The sequence below is a fragment of the Siphateles boraxobius genome, unplaced genomic scaffold, assembly GCF_051911475.1.
Source record: "Siphateles boraxobius isolate OS27281-9 unplaced genomic scaffold, OSU_SipBor_1 9, whole genome shotgun sequence".
NCBI classification, from domain to species: domain Eukaryota; kingdom Metazoa; phylum Chordata; class Actinopteri; order Cypriniformes; family Leuciscidae; genus Siphateles; species Siphateles boraxobius.
In genome coordinates, this window is record NW_027509219.1 from 32,593,940 (window position 1) to 32,619,456 (window position 25,517).

The window sequence follows — 25,517 nt, forward strand, 5'->3', positions numbered from 1 at the left end:
TTTGTTTTACTTTCAATCTTAAAAGACTGAATTTATTGTAATAACAAAAAGGTTTGTTAGTGTAATGTATTTAAATTACCATTATCATTTCGACCAAATTTCACCAAAACGACTATGTAAATACTTATAAAATAATCTTACAAAAATACAACAACACAACTATACACATATATTATTAGATCTCTATCCTGAACAATAGGAGAATTCACAAAATGTGAATCTTTTTCTGTGCAGTATTAATGTCCTCAAATCTTTTGAGCGCAGTGTCCCCTGGCAGACGTCAGATGTTATACGGGGTATCCGTATTTGCTGTCATACGTGAGCTGAGGCCTGTGATCAGACGCAAGCATGCCTGCTTCCCTTTGGACTCTGCTGCGTTCGGTGTGGGCACTGCTACGACCGGATCCATCCCGCGTGACATCGGCTTTCCCTACGGAGCTGTAATAGATCCCGGGGTGGACGCGGTAATCCATTACCGACCGGAAGCTGGAGTTACGGCTTCCAGGGCGACTATCTGGAGCTGCGGTGTCCTCCCTGAGAAAGGAGCAATGTCACATGGTGTTAGCCACATTTATTTTTCGATTTATAATATATATATATATATATATAAAGGACACATATTTGGGGCCAGTACATTTGGTAGTATTGGGTGTGGTTGCAGTTGATGAATAACAATGTACCAGTATTGGTGACTTGTCAGTCAGGTATTTACCCGTGAGATTTGTTGTGAGACATTCTTTAACGATGAACTAAAAGTATGTCGGCTACTTCCGCTGGTGTAGTGTGAGACAGTACGCCAGTGTTGAGACATGTTGCATTCACATGATCGCATGTCACCTTATGAAAATGTGTGACGTTCTACTTTAAGCTGTTCTCATAATTAGCTGTTCTTGGATGCATTTCTATGGCGACATTATCAACGGCAGGTCAGGTGGTACAGCGGTGAAGTTAGAAGTTGTAATTACGAGTTCTACGAGGACATGAACGCTTTTTACAAGTTGGAAACTGAATTACAGTAATTCCGAAATAGCGTGAACACAGCTCTATACCACCAGAGGCACCATTCCCATTCAAACCACTCAGTTTTTTTTTTAGCAAAAATGGATGTTCACATTTGATAATTAAGTTTCACAAAATTAGAAGGAAGAAAAACAATAGTTTTGGGCAATATTTTCCAAAAGAAATTTGAAAATCCACTAAAATGCTTACAAAATATCCTCTAGTACTATGACTACACCCATGCAAACCTTCCCACTATTGTTAGGGTGTTGTGGGAGGATGATAATGTAGTTGTGTAATGTGTTTATTAGTGCTTGCATAATTGCTCATGTCAAAAGAGGTCCAACTTCAAGTTTCACTGACATTCTTGTATCTGCGACTGTGTCTGTGGGATTTCATACGTCACATGAATTGAAAATTCACCTTATCTATTTTCCAAATCATGTAATATATCTTCTTGAAAACAATTCATGCCTAAGTTTCATTTTTTTGTGTGTCATAACTGGACCTATCGGTGTAAATGACCTCTCTCTGATGATGTATGCAGGACTTCTCCAATCATTAAGTCCACTTAAACTCGCGTTTATCTACCTCCATTTTTAGATCCAATCAACAACTGACGCATAGAAACCAAGTCCCCACCCTACATATTTTACTTTTTGATAATCCGTTTCACTCGGATGCAGGTCATAATACGGAGGAAAAGATATGCCGCTATATTTCTGTTTCATCAACATTTAATTTTTTAAAATATGTAAACAAGCAATATCTTACCTGATCTCATTGGCTATCTCTTTTTCATAGCGCCGCTTGTTGCAACAGCAAATCAGGAGCCAGATCAGCAAAAGAAGGAGGAGCAGCAGCAGCAAAGCACCAATCACAGCTCCCACAATCACTCCCACTTTATTGGTTGCTAGAGATAAAAGATTCCGATAAAAGCCAATAGATTATGTGCAGAAATGGCTCACTTGAGTCTAATCCTGAGAAACAATTCATTTGACAGTGCTGCTGAAGCTTCAATTTCCTTACAAAATCATCTGGAGAATAAATGGGTTAATCAATATAATATGCACAAAAAATGCTCTGTTGAGTGAGTCTTACATATTTTGTTCAAGGACACATGCTGCATAATGGCCTTCATAAACAGACATGCTACTGCAGTTACCCTGAGCATAATATATGAACCTAGAAACAGAAATGTGCTGGATACACATGAGAATAACTGGATTTCTCCATTTCTCCATTGGTTCAATAAGCATAAATACACTTTTTTATGCAAATAACTTTCAGCATTCAAGTATTTGGACACTTAAGCTACTTAAAGAAATAGATTAAAAAGGTCTCAAAGCCGTAGGAACTTTTCAATTCACTTACTTCACGTTTTAAGCCATTTTTTTTCTCACAGAATCTTTAAATGAGCTGATGTTTTAGTGATTTTTAGTGGATGTACACTTACCACAATACCAGTTTTAATGTTTTTGAAAGTCTCTTCTACTCACCAAGGCTACATTTATTTAATCAAAAAATACAGCAATATTGTGAAATATTACAATTTAAAACAATTGTTTTCTCTTTGAATATATATTAAGATGTAATTTATTCCTGTGATCAAAACTGAATTTTCAGCATCATTACTCCAGTTTTCAGTGTAACATGATCCTTCAGAAATCATTCGAATATGCTGATTTGCTGCTCAATTATTAATCATCTTTTTATTATTATCATCAATGCTGAAAATAGTTTGTGCTGCTTAATATTTTTGTGTAAACCATGTTACATTTTCTTTCAGGATTTTTGATGAATAAAAAGTTCAATGAATAGCATTTATTTGAAATAGAAATCTTGTGTAACATTAAACATATCTTTAAAGTTACTTTTGATCTATTTCATGCATCCTTGTTGAATAAAGGTATTACTTTCTTCTCTCTCTCTTAAAAACAAAAAACAAACAAAAAAACCTTACTTGCCCAAAACTTTTGAATAGTAGAGTATCACGGTTTCCAAAAAAATGTGAAGCAGCACAACTGTTTTCAACATTGATAATAATAAGAAATGTTTAAGCAGCAAATCAGCATATTCAAATGATTTCTGAAGGATCATGTGACACTGAAGACTGGAGTAATGATGCTGAAAATTCAGCTTTGATCACAGGAATAAATTACATTTTAAAATGTTTTTAAAAAAGAAAACAGTTATTTAAATTGCAATACTATTTCATATTATTACTGACATTTTCATCAAATTAATGCAGCCTTTGTGTCCTTGCAGAGTAACTGCAGGTTTAATTATCTATGATAATGAATCTTTTTGTGAAATGTGTGTTCTTGCTTCCTGTCAGATACAGTAGGCTATATGGCACTCAATACTCGACACTGACACGTTGTTGACATTCAGACATCAAGTGTGTCTTACTTGTGCAAATACGTTGCGGATCCACCCATACTTACGGTTATATGCTTGAAGGGCGTATGTGCATCGCTCTGCTCCTACTTCATTGCTGACCTCACAGAAGTACTTCCCTGTGTAGCTCTCGCTGTGGTTTGAGATAAGCAGCTCTCCAGTCAGGGGATCTTTAAACAAAAGAGTCATTCAGAATGAGCTGCCATTGCGAAAGGCCCGCAGCGGCGTTTACGGCAGAGTGCACACAGTAAAACTTGTTTGGTTGCTATGAGGCTCAAAAATGTTTTTGTTTTCATCTACAGCAGCTGGCTTTACCACACACAGGCCTGAAGCTACAGGTTATTCAAGCGCAACCAAATATTGAGCTTTCGCTTCAACTATCCGCTAGTGTTGTGCTAGACCTGCGTTCACTGCTGGGGACTCACTCACTCTGTGTTGCAGTTGGTGGCATGTTTCCACTTTCTTTGGTCCATGCATATTTCAGAGGTGATGAACCCTGGGAGGTTTTGCAGCGGAGCGAAACGGTTCCGCCCTTCTCCTCGCTACCTTCCAGCCAGCATTTAGGGGGCGAAGGTCGTACTGACAGAAACCAAAAGAAAAATAATCAGAGGTCATGGACAAAATCACATGGCTGATGCATGGAACAAATTGATCTGTTTTGAGCCTGCAACGTCAGTAATGATTGCACTAGGCCTGGGCAATATAGAGTTACATAATAATGATAATAATAATAATAATAATAATAATACATGTTGATATTTTTAATTACTTTATATACTGTTTATATAAAATACTTTTTTGACAGTGATCACACATTGTAGCCAATTTGATTAAAAGGGTATTTAAAAAAAAAGTGTATATATGAATATCACTTTCAGGTGTACAACACCAGCTTTTCACAATCTAATTCATTCCTCATAGATAAAATCAAGTGCTATAAATGTTTTCCTCATTGAATATCCTGTTTCACATAGAAAGGCCTCACATTTAAGGAGGTAAAATGGGTTTGGAGTGTAATTTCATGTTGACACACTCATACTTGGAAGGATTGCGAAATTAGTGTCACGCTGTTTAGAAAATTGAATGGCCAGATAAAAATGAGCTCTGATTAAAAGCATTGCAATATTCACAATGATGCCAAATTTTATGACAGCAGCAAAGTTACAAATATATTGGGGTATATTTTATATATTGTCCAGCCCTTGACATATATATTGTCATGTTATTATAGTTAACTAAAATAATAACTTTAGTGAAATAATATTCGTTACTTGAAATCAAGTTACTTGAAATAAAATAAGTGTTAACTGAATGTTAAATTTTTTTTGGGGGGGGGGGGGGCGTAGTCATAGGCAACATTTCTAATTTTCATGTTTATTTTAAAATTATGTGCTACAACATCTAAAATTTAAATAAAAAATAAACTATATTACACATTAAGTTTGAGATCGCAAATATGTGCCAGATGTGGAAATGAGCTCTGATGAAGTTCCAAAAAGTAACGAAATATATTTTATTTTATTATTTTGCAATTGTTATTAAAACATCAGGAGAGTTTTATATTATTGCGGCAGTTAGAGATCAATCTGTGTTAGATAGTATAGATCAGGGTCGCTAAAGACCCGAATATGTAATAATGATTGGCGAAACATTCATTCATTTAAGGGTTTTAAAAAAAAAGATCAGCACACAACAAAATTACTAAAACTTTAACTAGAATTAAAATGAAAATGGATAATATATAAAAACGATTTCAAAATATGAGTATGAAGTATCTCAATGATACTGAAATAATATGGGCCCTGTAGGGTTGTTATTATTATAAATGAAAACTACAAATGTTATAATTGTTCACTGGAATAAAAAAAGAATACTATAAAACAGAAACTTGAGTAAATACATTTACATGGCTCCAATAAATACTCATGAATTATTTTTCATTTCAGATTTGAACACTAAAGAAGCCCCTATAGTACTATAGTACAAATACTATAATTAAAAGATAAATATAAATTATAATCTCTCAACTGAAAATAGTAAAGGCTGCAAAAAATAAGACAATATTTTTGAAATAAAATAGAATCAGCCTCAAGATCTAAAAATCCTAAACTATAATCTCACTGGACTCTTAAAAAATCACAGCACTGACTGAACTGGAGTTTTCCAAAAAACAAGAGGAAATCATTGAGGCTCTCGACAGACGAGGTGGCGGGGTTGGGCTGAGATTAACAGAGGAAAACAGAAGGCAGGCGTGAACAAAGAGCATCCACCCAACCTGCCATTCCAGTCATGTCATCCTGAACGACTGGATGAAAGGGGCATGCTGGGGTGGAGAGAACCGGTACAACAGAAACCCAGCAGCTTGATAAGAGCGCCAGAGCAGGTCAGCAGAGACAGAGAATGTGCTCGTCCTCACCCAGCACCACTAAAGTGACTTTCCTGGAGTCGACGCCGGGTGTCTTCTTCACTTTGCACTGGTACGTGGCCGTGTCCGAGACCTTGAGGGTGGAGAAGGTGATCGTGGCGTCGCCGAGGCTCGGGTCACCAACAAACTTCAAGCGACTCATCAGGTCTGCGTTTCCTAGCTGATAGAGTTTCCCTCCGGTGTAGGATAAGATCTGTCAGAGAGAGAAACCCTGCTCAGTGAGCCTTATCTAATATAACAGGTCTAACCACCTGCCGTCATTAAGACGGAGCCGCTAATGCACCGTACACACGGATTTCTCCAAATCTCCACACACATCCCTGGAAAGCATGAGGTTAAGTAGTTTGGACGAGGGAGAAATGGGAGTAAATTACAAAATCCGTCAAGATGATATACAATTGATCAGGTGGAGACTGTGATCTCCTTGGAGCTGAGACAACATTCTTACATTCTTGTCTTATCAGAAACACCAGATGTTACGTCAAGAAAAGCTGCATGGCATGCATTCTTTGCAGTTTTAAAATCACCTTTTTTCCAGTAGTCTCATTGATGTACACCGAAAAAAAAAAATAGGTATAGAAACAATTTTCATTCAGAAATTATAATATATTTCACAAACAATTACAAAGAAACAGCAAGATAAACATGAAGATTTGATGGAGAAAAACTCAAATACTATTTCCTCGTATAAAACATACTCAAATAATCTTCCAAAAGTATTTTTTTTTCACTGTCTCTGTACAATTAATTTATATAATTTTTATATTTTCTTTTTGTTTTCTTTTTATATATTTTTTTTTTTGTGTCTTTACACATATATAAACTGTCCAGATAGTTTTAAATATTTTTTATTTAAATTTTAGATATTTTCGTACTTCCAGTTAAACTAAACCACAATGACAAATTGTAAATTACCTTTATATTTGATTCGGGTGCTTCGAAAGGAGATGGAACTATTTATATTTTTTATTTTTCTTAAAGATGCTAATAGACAGCCCGAACATCAATATAAGATGTGAATGTGCTTTAAACAGGTCCTGACAACAGTCTCAAAATGCTTTTGCGTTATGGCTGTTAATTTACACAACGGCATTTTGAGGACCTGAAAATGCAAACTTTTGAAAACGGGTCTCAAAGTGCATGTTTTTTGAAAACAATACTGTTGTCTCTGTGTAAATTACAAAAATGTGAATTTGTAAAAACGGTGACATCATGCGCACGCGTATTACATGTTCAGTCTGAAGGCGCAGTTTTTCTTTACAAAGTGACATCGCCAACTACTGGCCTGGCAGCAGAATAACGCAATTTTAGTGATTTTCACGGATCTGTGTGAACAGGGATCGTTTTGACAATGTGTCACCTGTATACAAAAGACACAAAGTAAAAACTTTTCCACTTTTAGTACATCATTTTCGTGTAAACATGCCTTTACTCGTGTGCTATAGCGAGTGCGTGTTGATACTGCTCCTATGCAATGAAGTTAGCCAATCATAACAATGGCTGTTTACTGACACATCTCGAAAATTTGATAATTTCAGAACAATAGTTGAAAATAAAAAACTTTTTTTTTTGTGCAAAATACTTTATGAACACTATAAGTGAACCTCAAGGAACATATTCAATAAAAATATCCATGTCACAACCACTTTAATCTGCATTTTGTACTCTCAGTGCCCTCTCACCAGCTCATCTTTCTGGGTCATGTCTTGACTGACGAGTGACCACTCAATGTCCAGGTCTCCGACATCTGCGGGGTCCACAGTGTACATGCAGCCCAAAGTAAGACTCTCCCCCTGGGCTTTCTTGATTGTCTGTGGTCCTGTGGAAGTCACCTGTATAGCCCACGTAAGAGCTAAAGGTTCACAGAGAGAGATACAGAATAATGAATTAATGACCATTCATTTTACAAACACCTGTCTTGTCCAATTTCGTTTAATTTGGTTCTCAACTAGTTTGTTTAAAGGGTTCGATCACCCAAAAATTATAATTCTGTCATTAATTACTCGCCCTCACGCCCTCACAAACCCGAATCCAAATCTACGGAACACAAATGAAGATCTTTTTGATGAACTCTGTGAGCTTTCTGTCATTGACAGCTACGCAACTACCACTTTGACGCTTCAAAAAGTTCATAAAGAGGTCGGTAAACTAATCCATATGAGACTAGATCACTGAAAGCCTAAATTCAATCTGTTCATCATATAAAGCAATCGAGTCTCTTCAGAAAATTTGGACTAAACCGCTCAATTCATATGGATTATTTTTACAATCTGTTAATAAACTTTTTGAAACGTTTAAAGTGGTAGATGCGTAGCTGTAAATGGAGGGACAGAAATCTATAAGATTTCATCAAAAAGATCTTCATTTGTGTTCTGAAGATAAACGAAAGTTTTAAAGGGGTGGTTGATTATGCATGTCACTTTTAAAACTTTAGTAAGTGTGTAATGTTTCTGTTTGAGCATAAACAACATCTGTTTACAACGCTTCGACTTTACCAGTCGAACCACGAACGGCGTGCTAGGTGCTGGTCGATAGTCACAGTTCAGCCCACGTAGCACGGTGTTCGTGGTTCGACTGGTCGGGACTGTTTTCCAAAGATGGCTCCTGCCTATATACGCGAAGTGTACTGTCTTTATAAAGTATCTCCTTATTAAACTGTCTGTACACTTACAAAATTCTCAATGCTTAGGTTTGCAGTTAGAGACCCTCATTTAGCTACCGTGTTAGTGTGGGGCTATTTTGAGTCTTGTTAGTGGTATTAACTAGCGATTTTTATTTTGACTTATTCTACAATATGCCCTATATACTAGCGTTATAAGTTAATCTCTGGTAAAACTAAAACTAATGATAAAACTGGATACATTTGATTATCATGAAAGCACATCCCAGAGAACGGTCGACTCGGTACCCATGTGTTATTTACCCCTAGGTTCGTTTTTGGCCGGAATTGTCCTTCAAATAAAAAGTACCATCAGATGAAATCCTGCAGGTGTCAGTGCTTTCTCTCCGTCCCTTAAATGAGCACAGATTTCTAGTGCATTTTATGGAACTTCTTATGTAATATCTATCAGAATTTAAAATGGACTAAATAAAGCTCTCTACGAACTTGACGTTCGATGCCGCGCCGACTTACATGTATGCGCATGAATATAATTCAAGCAAATATTGTAAGTAACTGCATGATTATACATTTTTATCTAGCAGAATAATGATGCATCACAATACACATAGTCTCACGTTTAGTTATGTCTTTTAACTATTATAGTATTTCGAAGGGAAAAAACATGAACTTTAACTATTGGCTTTAGGCCTACTTAAAGTCAGCTGTCATTTTAGCGCGAGGTCAGTAGCACATTCGCTCCTGAGCCTGAGCAAAGGCGGGAATTTTTGTGCCCCGCCTTTTTGTCCATTTTCGTTTATCCAGGAGTGACGCGCAGCCAAGTTGGCGACGGCTGACTCCGCCCACTTTAGGCTTCAAAAACACTCTTCAGAATCCTATGGGCGACGTCATGGACAGTACGTCCATATTTTTTTTACTGTCTATGCTTCTGACTCGACCGACTGATGGGGTCAGTCTCCGTTTTCGAGGGGTCTAAACTCTGGAGTAGTGTGTGGACGGCAGGCGTAACCGTAGCAAAAGTTATGTGTTTTAAAATGAAAATGCACTAGTGTAAATCTAGGTATTTCGCAGTTTGCTTGGGAACCGAACCGATGCTCTCACGTCAAATATGCCTCTTTCAGTGAGTATATGGCTGGACGGCAGGAAAAAAATGAACCATACCATTTAAATTTTTTTTTTCAATAATCAAAGGTAGTGTGTTGATTCAAAAAACCCAAATATCACATATTTTAAAATATTACATAATTCATTGATGCCTGTTTGTTATTATATAATACACTGACCAATCGTCATCTGGCATAACAAGTTCAAATTTCAATGGGCAATGGGAAGTCCAGCGGTAAGTACAGACGAATTTACATTTATGAAGCGATCTGGATATGTGTCATTGAAACAATGGAGGCTAATTGACTACAAAGCACTGCACAAAACCAGCACCAAAAGTCGCTTTAATCATAAGTAGTATAAAAGTCACTTTTATTTAGCCTATTTATATTGATACACCATTTACACTTTTGAAAACTATCATTTCATCAAACTATCACCTACAGGCCTATTATGTTAACTGTAGGCTGACAACAACAAGCGAAATGGTGGAACAAATCGAAACAAGTGAAATGTGAAAGGACTTTATTATATTAATATTTCTGATAGTAATGCAGTAATAGTATACAATAGGCTAGTACAGTACCAGTTAAAAATGTGGACACATTAGTATTTTTTTATGTTTTTTAAAGAAGTCTCTTATGCGCTTCAAGCCTGCAATTATTTGATTAAAATACAGAAAACAATTATTACAATTTAAAATAATGGTTTTCTATTTTAATATAGGCCTACTTTTAAAATATTATTTATTTCTATGATGCAAAGCTGAATTTTCAGCATCATTACTCCAGTCCTCAGTGTCACATGATCCTTCAGAAATCATTCTAATATGATGATTTGTTATCAATGTTGGAAACAGTTGCTGATTAATGTTTTTTTGAACCTTTGATATTTTTTCAGGATTCATTGATGAATAAAAAGTTTAAAAGAATAGCATTTAATTATAATAGAAATTTATAATTAATTTATAAGTCTTTACTATCACTTTTTATCAATTTAACTCATCCTTGCTGAATAAAAGTATTAATTTCTTTAAAAAAAGGAAAGTAAGAAAGAAAATAACTGACCACAAACTTTGGAACAGTATAGTGGATATTGGTACAAAAGATTTCTATTTAAAATAGATTGTAGTAATATTTCACAATATTACTGTTTTTTGATTAAAAAGAAATTTAGCCTTTTTGATGAGCATAAGAGACTTCTTTCAAAACATTAAAAATATATATTTTTATAGGTGGTGGTGATGGGGCAGTGGATAAGACACATGCCTTTGGTGTGAGAGACCCGGGTTCGAATCCACTGTGAGACACCAATGTGTCCCTGAGCAAGACACTTAACCCCTAGTTGCTCCAGAGGCGTGCGACCTCTGAAATGTAGCAATTGTAAGTTGCTTTGGATAAAAGCGTCACCTAAATGTAAATATGCCCCTTTTTTACATATGAGCGCCTGCCCCTGAGGAACTCTCTGCACATCCCTGTGTTCGGGCCACGACCATCAGTTTTTGCACATTTAATTAAAGAGCACTTTTGTGAGTTGCATTTTCTCCCTGAAACTTAGTCAAGGTTTCCTGCACCAAAACCAGCCGCTGTTTTGTTTATAAATTAATGCAAATTAAACAGGCTTTTCACAGTTTTTCAACTGCACATTTTATATGTAAATGAGCTCTGTTATGATTGGCTAACCTCTTTGCATGTCAATGACATCTCCAATTTGCTGAATACTTAGCCCTTTCATATGTGCTCATGTGTTAATGTGCTCATATTGTGACTTCATAACTGTGGCTATTTCTGATGAAACCATTTTTGCAGCTTAATTTCAGTGATTGGTCTGAGGAAGAAGTGACATGACACCATTTATTTCAAAAGAGCACAAACGATCCTGTTTTGTATGATATGCACTTTAAAAAAAGGGATCAAGAGGGGGATTTGCTATAATGAATCACGGTTGCTAATAATGCTATTTATTTGCACATTCTGTCTGTGCTAGAAAATCTGCGAGGTGCACTTTCCATGCCTCAGTCTTGTGGGTTTGGTTGTGTGGAGGATGATACAGACTGTACAGCATCACTCCACATATCCAGACTCCATCCATCGGCTCTTTAAAATGCTGAAAGTGCACTTGCATGGTGCTTCTGGATATTTGGACGGTAATAACTTTCTGCTCCCATATTTGATGAATTACCTGAGCCATGATCACTAGAAAATGTTTTTTTACGGATGGAATAGCATAACGTGAACTGCACCAAGCAGAATATCTTAAAAATAAATGTTCCAAAAGCACTACAGAATAAAAATTTTTGGTGATGTCAATAAAACCTTTATTTTTTAAGAGGCATGTTTATGCTGGAAACAAAATGAATACTCATGGCACAATGCTAATTTATTACATTTAGTGCTAGTTAAAGCTTCGACAAAGGCCACTGCTGTGAAGGTCACAGAAATGTTACCAAACAACAACACTTTACTGCCATCAGAAACTGAATGATAAGACTTGAAGCCTGAAACAACAGTTAGTGATCTATGCAATGTGAGCTGATGTAGGCCTACTGTATTCAGATGCTCCTGTTACTATCTTTGTGTCTCAGATTCACAAACAACTGCTTTGATTACCAATGAGCAATATTTGCTTGGGGCATATGATTTTGTTTTTTTGGGAAATGTTACAGATTATCGGGTTTGTCTTGTTTTTGGCAGCACCAACACAACAGAACATGTCAGACAACTATGTCATTCCTATTAGCATTGCACTTTCACACAAAATGCAGGGAGTGTCTGTGATTTACGGATCGCGTCTGTCAGCTGGAGTAAAAACAGTCCAAGCATGAATGTGTTGAGCAACACCGCTGGGCTAAACCCATGATGAATGGTCAAAAATGATGCATTTTCATGCTCTATAATTTCAGTGCACTCAATACGATGCAAATCGCGCTCACACATAAATAACTATTGTTTTGTTCACGCTACATCTGCTGCTTTTTTAAAAGTCTGAAATGAACATGCAAGTGCATAGAACTGAATCTCAGTACCAGTAATATTCAGAACTAGAATCTGCATAAAGCAGAGTGGGAGGCCAGAGCAACTTCTTAATATGCAGGGTTAATTTATGCATAACATGGTCACACTGCCGTGGAAACTCAATACAGCCCACACAAAGTGAAGAGAAAAGTGACCTTTAACACAGAAAACCCTCAAAGAGACTGTTAAATAAATAAATAAATAAATATATTTTCACACACCTGCATGATTTAGACACGCTGCAATGATGTATAACGCAGCCAGCGGTAAGGGGAAGTTGATCCAAAACTTGCTCATAGCCAAATGTCAACTTCTTACTGAAAACCTGGGAGGGGGGAAAGAACAGACTGTCATTGTCTCTCGCTGACTGGACACTTCATTTGCAAGTGTGAGTCATTTGATTCTGATAAGGGTCTCAGTTATGGCAAATTCAAATGTCATTTTAACGCAACTGGAATGAGAAAGTGTCGAGTTTCAATTCAAAGCAGTAAAAAAACAACATTAATCACTCTGAAGTAGTAAAGGAGAAATGTCAACAAAATAAATATGGCACAGAAAAATGAAATCAGGAACTATAGACTTGTATCTGACAGATATAGCCTATTTTTTAAAAGCCAATACTGAACCCAATTTATAATGATACTGTATATACAAACAAATAAACAAGAAATAAATACGATTATTTATAAGAAATAAATTGAAATAAAAAACAACATTTATAATTCACTTAAATAAATAATGTATTTTATTGTCTCTTTAATTAGTTCTTGGTTAAAAGTGTTGGAGTGGTATATTTGCCCGATTGATCCACTTTCAAGATCAAAGAAAAACAAATATTTGTATATATATATATATATATATAATGTTATATAAAATACAATTTTAATAATAACACTATTAATAATTGAATACATTAATTTTAATAATTTGATTTTTTTTCATACACAATATTTACTCAATTTAAAACAAACATTTCAAAACAGAAATTGTACCCTAACAAATGAAAAGTGTGTTTGGATATTTTTGACCAGTTTGGCATCAGACAAATTCAGAAATCTCAAACACTGCCTGATTTATCTGCCTGACCCATATTTTCGCCTATCACTTAGGATTGCATATCCTTTGTAAATCACTCGAGAGAATGGCAAATAAGGCATTTATAGCCTGCAAGATTATAATTTTTGAAACACCTGGTGGAGTTATCAAAAAAAAGAAAGAAAAAAGGGACAATAAGAAATGGAATTGGGTTACTTGGGTTAAATCTCAAAGCACTGAAACTGTGATTGTTATCAGTGTGTCTATAAATCATTTAAGGAACAAATCATGGGTCAGTGTAGCTGCCAATAAAACACACAGCAATTAAACTTTGAGGACTTGCTTACTGGCAGTCTGTAATAATAATTTCAGTCTCATAAGAAATTAAATAAGCCAGAAAAACGAATTAATGGAGGTCAGAGCAGGCAAGGATCTTTTAAAGAGCAAAGTCCAAACTACAGTTCTTCCTATCACAACCAACTAGCTCTATTTTTTTCTTCTTCTTATAGATCTTATGTAAACTCAATAAGAGAATTCTGTGAAAACAATATCAATTACCTATCAACGGAGCAACCAATTTCAGAATAATCCAACAGACTGCAGTTCTATCAGTATCAGTTGTTTTTTTGCGGTTTCCTCAACTCATACTCTCACCTGAAGCAGGTAAACAGGTGTTTCCGCACAAGCTCCGCCCCCTCGCAACATTCCACCAATCAGAGAGAAACAAAAACTCAGTGAAACCCGCTGCTGACCCGCCTATTTACACCTGACATGTTTGATTTATGATTCATGGCCTCTGTGTTGGCAGTCGAGCTTTCATTCCAGTGAAATATTCCCCTTGGATTATCTAATGTGAAATGTGTTTCAAAGAATCACAGTAAGTAAGTGGATTAAATCAGCTATTTTGAATCAAAGAGTCCTCGAGAGGATTTCATGATGCAAACACAGTGTTCACATTTGGATATTGAAAACAATGCTAAAAATGAATAATACAGAAGAAGTAGCCATAAAGTCATCCGTAGTTAGAATATCAACATACATTTACATTTAAAAGGGCAGATTCCCATATTTGTTAGTGTTGAAGGTGAAATCCTTCACACATTGTATTTTGGTGAAAATACACCTGTTGTTTTTTTGTTTTGTTTTTGGAAAATATGACTAATACTAATTCAATATTAGTTCTTGTTCTGAGTGTTAGGTTGATACATTACACTTGTTGTTTATGGGTTTTCAAAACTAGGTTTTCAGCCTGGCCATGTGAGTCATTTAGCATTTAGTTTGGCCTGTGCAACTTAGGGTAATATTAATGCGTTTCAGTTTTGGTTTAATTATCATTTTCTTTACATTTGATAAACAATTTTTGACACGGTGTTGGCACTGTCCTAATATAAAATGCAAGACCGAGTGAGAACCACTGCACAGTGTCTTATGTTGCATATCACATGACAAATGTAAGCTTTTTTTTTGTGTCAATTTTTTGAAATACATTTTATTCACATTTATTTGATATTAAACCCAAAAGGCCAATGTGTTGGTTAGTGTTTATTTTGGAAATTTAAACTGATGTAAATACCTATATACTGTTGTTTCACTGGGGAATCGGCTTGTTTGCTCGCATTACTCAGACACTAATTATCAATACAAAACATGTACAATACAAGGAGAATCAATCTTTGCTGTCACTGTAGGCGATGGATGTGCGTAGACGGTCTCAGATGAAGTCTTCTGTCAGTCAAGAGCTCTTTTGATCATCAGTGCCATCTCAAACTCCCACAGCTACACACAGAACTGTGGAAATGCTGACATGATCACCCTGGCAACATCACTGAGCCTCTGAGGACAGAAACACAAGGTGAGTGTGAGTGTGTGTACAATTCAGAATTGAGGAAGCCGGTCTCGTTCATGAGTATGAATTTGAATTGAATTATCTTTCTTACAGGAATTTGTCTCTGTTTAACAAGATTTTTCTTCGTCTAGCAATTCAATGTAAAAGAGCGGTTCTGCACATTAAAGTCAATGTTTCATTCAAAGAAGGGATTAATTCAAACTAGATAAAAAAGGTTGTTGACAGACTAAGTTGGCTTGAAAAAGCCATATAGCCAGGAAGTTTGAAGTATAGTTTTAAAAGCTTGAAGTTTGAAGGTTTTCAGTTGAAGTTTTAGTTGAGTGATTTTAAAGGATAGATAGATAGATAGATAGATAAAATATAAGATAGACAGATAGATAGATAGAAATATTAGATAGATAGAAAGATAGATGGACAGATACAAATATAAGATAGATAGAAATATTAGATAGATTTTAGCATGATTTAACATTTTTGCATGAATTAGCATGTTGCTAGCATGTTGGTAACATGAATTTGCATATTGTTAACATGAATTAGCATGTTGCTAGCATGTTGGTAACATGAATTTGCATATTGTTAACATGAATTAGCATGTTGTTAGTGTAATTTTAATGACCTCATCTGTCGACAAAATGCAGATGAATTAGCTGTGCAAACATATCCACATCGCAATGATCGGATGTTTTCTTAACGTTCGTTTTTTCACCGCTGTTATTTTTGTTGTGTGTTTATTTTTTATTGAGAGGAAAGCGTGCAGCACATATTTACATATTCATCTACACGTCACTCTCAGCAGTGTGGACGGCGTCTGGATGTTTGTTAGCAGTATATTACTGCAAATGTGTTTCCAACTTTACTTCTAAGCGAAAAAACTAAAAAGAACTTCACCGCGAGTATATTGGAGCCTTGAATTACGTTCAGTCTCTTATGTTGCTGACTGCAGTTCACTTAACGGCCATCGCTAATAAAGGGTCCACACATAGCCCCTGTATACAATTAAATGATTAATACATACAGTAATATAAAGGATTTAGCCTGATGTATTCAGTGGTGTACATGACCAAAGTTCTGTGTTTGATGTTCAGTCTGATTCTTTGCTAACACAAAAGCAACGTTCTCCTCGTCTTGATTTCTTTCTCGTAGGCTTTGCTTCAAGGCCGACAGCCGCTACAGCTAATCGTTGAGATAGCAGCTGCTGATAATTGGTGCCGATTAGGAAATTAAGACCATTCAATGTAGTTTTCCCTGAAGACCTTGAGATATGAGCTTTAAAATCCTTATCTCTTCTTATCAAGAACAAAGAAAGCATCTTGTTGTGGTTTTCAATGAAGCAGTTCATCCAGTGAACTCAGTCCATTAGTACTGAGAAAACATTGACACCAGATGAGAGGACGTGACCGTACTTTGCTGTTTTCTATATGGTATGATGCTTTGAAAATAACTCTGTGGTTTTGTTTTGTTGTGCCTACGAATAATGAATGACTTGATCTAACATCTGACTTTAAAGAGCAACCATACTTCAAGCCATCACTTTAAAAACGGTACAGTATTTTCAGTCATTTCTAATTGACACAGTGGTGACTGAAAAATCTTTTTTTCTTATTTTTATTTTATTTTTATTTTTTATGGGACAATGCATATTCATGAACGTACAATAAAAGTTGAACGTAAATACGCCGGACTTAGCACATCCATCCGTAGTCCCATAGACTGAAAAATCTCAGAAATTCTTCAGTTCATGAGTCATCTTGACCCAGTTTGACTCCAACATATATTTTCATATAAACAACAAATGTACCCCTATTTGTAATGTCAATATTTATTTTTATTATCTGAAAACGATTTGTTGGATTATTTTATAGAGCTCTATGGTGCAAGATAAATTTTCTTTTACAGTGGTGTTGGGATTTAAACAAACACTCTATAATTTATTTTATACCAAACAATGGCGACTTGGTGAGTGAATGGAGAAAATATACAATAAATAATGCTTACTGGCCATGAGACTATATTTTGTATCATTATCTTAAGTAGAAAATATTTTTCCTTGTGACAATATGTTTATTTCAAGCCGTTTGTTGTGTGTTTGCATGGAGCGTAGGATAATGTCTTTTGCAGCATCGTATATAAAATGAGATGCGTCTCCATCTTTTGATAAAGCTGCACCAGCCATAAACAACATAAGGACATTTTGTTCTGTTTATTTTTGTTTTAGTGGCTTAATGTGAGAAATACTCAATGTGCCGCCAAATGGAGTTCTGGAGGAAAGAAATGATGTCCTCGATAAACGTATGATGGGGAAGACGCATGGGTCATGACAGTTCTAGTTTGGTTTAACATTTAGCGAGGGTCAGGCAAGCATTTCAGTTTGATTAATAATGCAATGTGTTGCAGTTACCAACTAACATTTTGTTTTTTTTCTGGTCAAAGGCAGTTTTTTCTTGCATTTGGTGCTTTGATAAGTCTTCATTTTGGACCCTGCTGACACCTACTGGTGTGTATGCAGTGTAAATATTTATGGTTATCAATGTATTCACAGGCATATTACCTCCTGTGATTAATTGATCCTTTAGATGATAGTGTATGAATATAGGGGTGTAATCTGAAGTATTTAGCCAGTCATGTGATCTCAGCATGGTATGACTTTACTTCACTAGACTTCACTTCAGACCTTGCGATCACGTCACACTCAAGCGCTTCAGTTTTGAATGAATAAATTGTAAATATAATAAATTCAAAATATTAAAAGATATTATGTACTCGACTTTCCTGCAATACCACAGCAAACAGGGATCAAAACTTTGGCTAATGTTCTAGCAAGGTTTTCTGTTACATTTTGCTAACGTTCTTGCAGTAACTAATAGGATGTTCTTGATTCTTATTGGCTGAACAGCATTGTACATTGTCAATGTGGCCACTACACTAAGAAGGTGTGCATTATAATAATTCAGTGGCCTGTCGTCTATTATTATAATATTTTCAAAACATATGTTCATGGAACATTTTTTTTCTAAATCTGTTTTTAAATGTTTCGCTTTGTGAATTCACAGGATTTACTCCAAAACATAAAGGTTAATTGTACAATAAAAGAGCTTGATTATTTTGCAGTCTACTCAATTCTTTTGAAGTAAAACATTGATAAAAGACATTTAAATTTGCTACTGCCTCCTATTTGAGTGTGATTCCGTCAGCGTGAAAGTGTTTAAACTTAAATTATTGAGGTCACATAAGGTAAAACACATGGGGAAATGCTGCGCTTGTCGTCCCATTACTGCTTTCAATCAAATGCTAATGGAGTCTTTAGAAAGCGAAGCCCAGGTTGTGTTCCTCATTGTGCCATTGAATGCAAATTTTGGATTGGATCGCCGCCACCTGTTGGCTCCCCTGATTGATTTCACGGAGTTGCTGTGCTTTTGTTTATTTGCACCTTTGGTACTGAAGTGGAAACGGTTGCTCGGTGGTTTCCTTCTGAAATTCCCCGGCTGGTCGGAAGGCCACTCTTCTGAGTAATGAAATCTTGAATTGGACTTTTAAAACGAGAAGTGGAAACAAAGACTTTGGCAATGGCGCAGTCACCTTAGGTGTGCTTTGTCAGTACAGTCCACATGATTTGACCATTATAATTGTATCAATGCTCCGTTTGTTGTTACTTTTGTATGGGGAAAAGCCTGATGGAATTGTAGCTGCTCCATTTTTGTCTGCAGTGTGAGTTTCTTAAGCAGAGTAATTTATCTTTGCCATCCATAGATGGATGCAATGACAGCTCGGCAGGATGCCTATTAGTAGGTTTGCTGTAGCGCTGATGCACCCACATCGGACCTGATCAAACCTTGATCTTCTTCTGCAGAACAATGTGTGATGAGAAAGAGGCAGACAGGAAGAGGGGACATCAGCCGACAGAGCTAATTCTGTAGAATGAGAGATGACACGTAATTATGCTGCATCGATCGGCAGGGAATACGCTTGATCATGCTGTGACTGTACGATGGTAATTCGGCCTTTGGGGTCTTTGAAAGTCTGAGTCAGAATAGTAAAAAAACCATAGGCATTCATTAAAGTGAAGAAGGCTAATGAAGAAGTGACGCCTTACAGAATACACCTGGATTTGTGCGAATGTTGCAGTGTGAGCTTGTGGAGAGCTGCATGCAGTGCACGAGTGTATGTTCGATGTGGTTATGTGCATGTCGAGATGTTCTTAGCATGAAAGTGCATGTTTTTGTTCAAATGTGCATGCATCTTTTTTGCTCTACTATTCAAAACACTTCAATTGTTGAAATGGGGTTGCAATTAACTTAAGTTTTTTAATTAAATCCACCTCAGTTCACAAGAACTTACATTTAGACTAGATGTTTAATTAACCACTGATCATTGTTTAAAACGTTTTCTTAATTTGGATTTATGGTCCTCCTTTTACATTCTAGTTGTTTGTTAAGGAGCTTATGTCACACAGGATCTCTCGCAAACGAGTGTTGTTGATCTCAAGGTCTGAAACTAGCCAGGCTGGTCATAGCTAGAGCAAAGTTAAAGGGGTAGTTCACTCAATAATATTTTTAAAAATCGTTTTCTGACTCTCATGTTGTTCCATGTAGGAAGAAAATACTATGGAAGTCAATGGCTACGGTCAAGTGTCTGGTTACCAACATTTTTTAAAAATATCTTCTTTTTGTGTACAACAGAAGAAAGAAACTCACAAATGTTTGAAACAACTTAAGGGTGAGTAAATGATGACAAAATATTCATTTTTGGGTGAACTATCCCTTCAAGGCCAATTCACACGGCACTTCGTCAGGTTTTGTCGGATTAGTGTGCCCCAAAGTCCCGAGCCCCTTGCCTGGGATATGGCCAATTCCTGTGGCGTTATGACTGGCCGAAACTCCGAAACCGAGCCTCCTCTTGCCTCTAGACTCCGGGGTCTGAGAGGTTCCTAAGGCTCCTTTCTATCTACGGAGTATCAAGCCCCGTTGTAGCTTGGCTCCAGAGTTATAGCCCTCCAAATTTTTTAATTTTGACCAGCTGTAACTCGGGAACCAAGCCATCCTGGTTTTGAGGAGTCTGGAGCCCAGGGGCAGCTTGGTTCCAAGTTATAGCCGGTCAATGGGTCTTCCCAAGTTATACAAGATGGAACTTTGACCTGCCAGAACTTCCTATTGCCACTGGTTGCCGCTTGTTTTCACAGACTAAACATGTTTGTTGAGTCTAGGGCTGCAACTAACGATTATTTTGATAATCGATTAATCGGACGATTATTTTTTCGATTAATCGATTAATCGGATAGAAATTAAATTAGATTTTTTTTTTATTATAACTAAATAAAACCGTAAATCAGGGTATTTATGTGTAAAAGTGTACTTTAAAAAGTGCAAAAGCCACACATTGAGTTTTACTAATATCAATATTTGCATTGTTTTTAATGATAATTGCTGATGGCAAGTTGACAAACATGATTATTGTTAAAAAATGATATCCAACATATGTTTTAATACAATTTTTGTTAAAACAAATTTACACAGACATGTTGTTCAGATGTGAATATCTGAACTAAAAACAAACTAAAAACATCTAAAATATATAATTCATTTAATTTTTATTTAAGATTAATTATATATAAGGAATATAAGGATAAAGAATATAATATATATTATATATATAATATGTAAAAGAATATAATATAAGGATAAATTGATTAAATAAATATAGAAAGACTGAAAACAATTGTGTGAATGTAGAGCCGCAGTAGATCGCGTTTGAAAAACAATTAAAACTTAGTAAACAAATGCTATAAAAAGAGAACGGAATGGAGGTAACGTTACCCAGCAAGCTAACAGGCTTGAGTAAAGGACAGGAGAAATTATGCATTAGTGCACAAGCATTCGCTGAAAACCACTGAGTACAGTGACTAAAAAACAATATTTTACTGCTGCTGTTATTAACTGCCTTTGTATTTAGTGCTTCGCTTTGTAAACACCGTTTTAATTTAACCTATTTCTGCGGTAGCGCTATTTTAATCCATCACTTACGTTGCGAGCGAACTGATTGCGCAACCTGATGCTCGAGACAAAATACAGACATCCCGGAAGTCCCGGGAGTCTCCCGCATATTGATTGCGGCTCCCTGATGCCCGCGAATTAGTTCAAACTAACAACGAAATAGTTCAAACTATGCACGCAAGAGCGCGCATGCGAGACAGAAGAGACTGCTCCAAACCGTGTAGCGCGCGCTCGCCAGAGCGCCTGAGGGAGAGAGACCTTGCGTGTGTGTGCGTACCAGTAAACGCTCCCCGTGACGTAAGCAGACCAACTAATCGATAATGACATTCGTTGACAACGATTTTCATAATCGATTATAATCGATTTTATCGATTAGTTGTTGCAGCCCTAGTTGAGTCGTAGATTAATTTGGTGATTGTTCTCATTAGAAGGCGTCTGTCGGTGCAGTGCGAATTGGCCTTTAAAACCTATCATCTGAGGTGTTTATGCTTGCAACTTTAGTTCTGTGGGGGCAGCTGTAGTGTGCTGATTGGTCACCTGGAATGTCTCTAGTTTAGTTTAGTCACACGGCCATGGAAAGCATGAAAAATCATTGTAACCAGTACTCAGTTTTGAACTTGATTTCATTTCCTCTTTACCTGAGCCTTCCTGGGCAACGGGGTTAAAGACTCAAGTTTTCAATGACATTGTTCTGTCTGTTCTGGGCCATTGGCTCTTTATTCCATGTTGCTTCTCTGATGCTACACTTTCTCTAGCTTCATTCTCTAACTTTCAGGTTTTATCATTGCGATTTTTATGTTTTTGTAATCTTGGCATTCTTACAGCCTGAGAAAATTAAAACTTCCCTAAAAATATGCAAAATGCAAATATGAAAACAACAGTGAGAAAACAGTGAGAAACAAGTGAGAAAGTGTAAAACAGTAATATTGTGAAAAATTATTACAATTTAAAACCAGTTTTCTCTTTGAATATTTTAAAATGTTATTTATTACTGTGATGGCAAAGCTGAATTTTTAGCATACATAAATCGTTATAATTTTGAAACAAATGATGAAAGTTGCATTTTTATTTCTATATTTAACTGGTCCATGCATGACTTCTAATAATGAGGATACAAGCCGAGTACAGAAATCATTAGTATATAGAAACGGACTTTTGACCAGCATTTTGTTCCAAAACCTAGTGAGTTTCCTCCACAGGCAGCATTTTAAGACCTCACAGACGCTCCTGTCACGAAGCCTGCTCCAAAAGATGATTTTAAAATTAATTATGCTCCTCTAAGATGCCTTGCCAAACTCTAAGGTAGCCTTTTTATCATTCCCAGAGTGTGAAATCCCAGAATGCATTGCAACAAGCTCAACAACCTTGGTTGTATTAAAATCAGTAGTGAGTAAAAAAAACAGCCACAAATTAGAAAGGCAGTTGTCTATGTAGGCAGTGGTCGATTAAAATCTTGCAATGGGAACTGTTGCACCTGAACTGTTTTTGAACACTGAACTGAGTAATTGAACACTGGTTAGGGTCTGCATCTGCATGACTATGATAAATGCACCAAAAGATTTTTGTTGCTCTGATTCATATTTCATCATTTTAGCCTGAGGCTTTATTTTTCACATGGAAACATTTAAGATGTATGAGAGATTTTATGGGAAATATTGTACATTTATCTCTTTGCACATACACAAGGGACTTCTTCAATGACTTCAGATTAACTTATATATACTGTACTATTCTAGATGTGCTTGAAGATGCTGGCCTCTGTGAAAGTCAGTGCTGGTGTCCTTCATTGTATAGTAATTGTCCTCGCTTGCAAAAGGAGGAACAGCAGCCAACAGGACTGGATTTGATCTGCATCCAGGGCTCGACTGATAACCCCATCTATCTTAGTTGATTTGGCAACAAAATGCTCACAAATGACACTTGAGCGGTGGCAAACCCACCACCTTGACAGATGTCCAAATTACTGGTAAACAACAGAACAGGGGTGAAAAGAAATAAATGACCGGTTCCAGGCTGCAGGGAGGTTGAAAGCGTCTCAAGACTCGCCAGGAAAGGATGTTGAGGTTTGATTGGTGCAGAAACGATGAATACAGGTTCATATTTGTCTTGTAAGGGAAGGATGTCGACCTCAATGAGCCGATGGAGATGGGCCATACACCTGAGGGGTATTCAGTATATAAACCGTGCGGAAATTATACTATCCCCCGGTTTCACAGATGAGGCATTAGTCTAGTCCCGGACTAAAATGCATGTTTGAGCTGTTTTAACAGAAAGCAACTTGCACTGGCATATCTTAAAATGCGTCATTGTTTTGTCTCAAGATACATACCATGTTGTTTTTCTAAGGCATGTTTATAAAAGCTACTTAAATGTCCTAACTGAACTAAAGCCTGGCTTAATCTAAGCCCTGTCTGTGAAACCAGAACTATATTCACCTACTGTATTTGAGAATTCAGATTGTGCCTACCTTTAAACATTGTTAATTTATTGTATACAATTATGCAGCAGCAGCTCTCGTTAAAATTGTGTTTTTTAATCTATATATAGTGTATGTACGCGAAATAGTTGCAAACTGCAAAATGGACACCAACAAAGTCACAGAGTTTGTTCTACTTACTTCTTTGGACTTTGTTTATAGTCGCGTCTGGAAACTCTGTTCATGGCTGCGGTCCTATTGTTTACACCAGGGATCAGTTGTTAGCAGTCCGCAACACGCCGATACTAATAGAAGGAAAACAGGATATTCCACGCGAGCTAAGAAGGAGAAGATGGGGGAACCGTGCTGGAGCTATGTGTCGGAATAAAAGGAGACGTTACAGACCAACTTTTCCGTCCATCGTTATGGGAAATGTAAGATCTTTACCCAACAAGATGGACGAGCTAACACCGGATACAGCTAACACCGGATACGGCCGTGGCTTTGGATGGATTTGATTTACTGTGCGCGGACAGAACGATGGAGAGCGGTAAGAGAAAGGGAGGAGGGCTGGCAGTGTTTGTGAATAATAAATGGTGTAAAACTGGTCACATCACTATTAAAGAACAGATTTGCTGTAAGGACATCGAGCTGTTAGCCGCTAGCATGAGGCTGTACTATCTGCCCAGAGAATTTTCGCATGTTATAGCGATAGCTGCGTATATTCCCCCCTCTGCTGATGGTGAATCGGCATGTGATGTCCTGCATTCTGTTGTTAACAGATTGTTAACACAGAGCTGAAATGCACTTCTCATTATCTCTGGAGACTTTAATCATGCCCCTACATCCTCCACTTTGCCCACATTTACTCAGTATGTTTCATGTCACACTAGAGATAAAAAAACACTGGATCTATTTTATGCCAACTCAAAGGAGGCTTATACATCAGTACCCCTCCCCCCTTGGTAAGATCGGATCACAACCTGGTTCATCTCTTACCTGTGTACAAACCCCTTGTATGCAGGCAACCAGTTTCCACCCGCACAGTGAGGACATGGTCGGATGAGACCAGTGAGGCTCTGAAAGACTGTTTTGAAACAACTGTGTGGGAGGAACTGTGTAGTCCACATGAGGAAGATATTGACAGTCTAACAAACTGTATTACGGACTATATTAATTTCTGTGTGGAGAATACTGTACCCACCAGGATTGTACGGTGTTTTGCTAATAATAAACCGTGGATTAACCCTGATATAAAGACTCTCCTTATAGAGAAGAAGAGGGTGTTTGGATCAGGAAACAGGGGAGAGCTGAAAACTGTCCAGAGAGAATTGAGAAAGAATATCAGGGAGGGAAAAGCATGCTTCAAGAGGAGGATGGAGGATCAACTGCAGCAGAACAATGTCAGCGGTGTGTGGAAGGGGCTCAAAACCATCACGGGTCATAAGCAGTCCAGTTTCCGGACTGAGGGTGACCAGAAGTGGGTGAATGATCTCAATCTATTCTTTAACAGATTCGATCAGCTGCCCTCCACTGACCTCATCCAGCCCCCCCTGCTGAAATCCCCATTCTTTGCCTCCACAGCAGGCAGCTCCAGCCCTACCTCTCTCTGCACAGCTATCGGCTCAAAGACAATACAAAATACACCTAACTACCCCCCCCCCCCTG

At 36.9% G+C, this 25,517-nt stretch overlaps 1 protein-coding gene and 1 long non-coding RNA gene across 3 annotated transcripts in view; one reads left to right on the forward strand and one right to left on the reverse strand.

Moving 5' to 3' along the window:
• vsig8b (V-set and immunoglobulin domain containing 8b) lies at window positions 1-14,258 on the reverse strand. The gene is made up of 8 exons (XM_077224542.1): window positions 14,156-14,258; window positions 12,784-12,887; window positions 7,507-7,676; window positions 5,816-6,017; window positions 3,829-3,978; window positions 3,447-3,569; window positions 1,774-1,912; window positions 1-534 (listed from the first exon to the last, which is right to left on the reverse strand). Exons 2-8 carry the CDS (start codon window positions 12,857-12,859, stop codon window positions 288-290), a joined length of 1,107 nt encoding a protein of 368 aa, XP_077080657.1. The 5' UTR covers window positions 12,860-12,887; window positions 14,156-14,258; the 3' UTR covers window positions 1-287.
• Window positions 14,259-14,396: 138 nt separating this feature from the next.
• The window catches only part of LOC143732774 (uncharacterized), a 120,363-nt gene continuing 109,242 nt past the window's right edge, over window positions 14,397-25,517 (forward strand). Inside the window, exons 1-3 of one of the 2 annotated variants that reach the window (XR_013201177.1) lie at window positions 14,397-14,478; window positions 15,286-15,449; window positions 16,590-16,982. This is a non-coding gene — a long non-coding RNA (uncharacterized LOC143732774). Of the gene's footprint in view, window positions 14,479-15,285; window positions 15,450-16,589; window positions 16,983-25,517 lie in introns of those variants that run through there. The other variant, XR_013201178.1, reaches the window with a different exon arrangement.

Excerpts from the sequence above, each read along its gene's own strand:
- vsig8b (XM_077224542.1), bottom strand. The coding sequence starts at position 12,859 with ATGAGCAAGTTTTGGATCAACTTCCCCTTACCGCTGGCTGCGTTATAC. Across the intron at positions 3,979-5,815 it reads AGTCACTTTAGTGGTGCTGG|TACGACCTTCGCCCCCTAAA; the intron begins GTGAGGACGAGC and ends GGTTTCTGTCAG. Across the intron at positions 535-1,773 it reads GAGATAGCCAATGAGATCAG|GGAGGACACCGCAGCTCCAG; the intron begins GTAAGATATTGC and ends CTCCTTTCTCAG.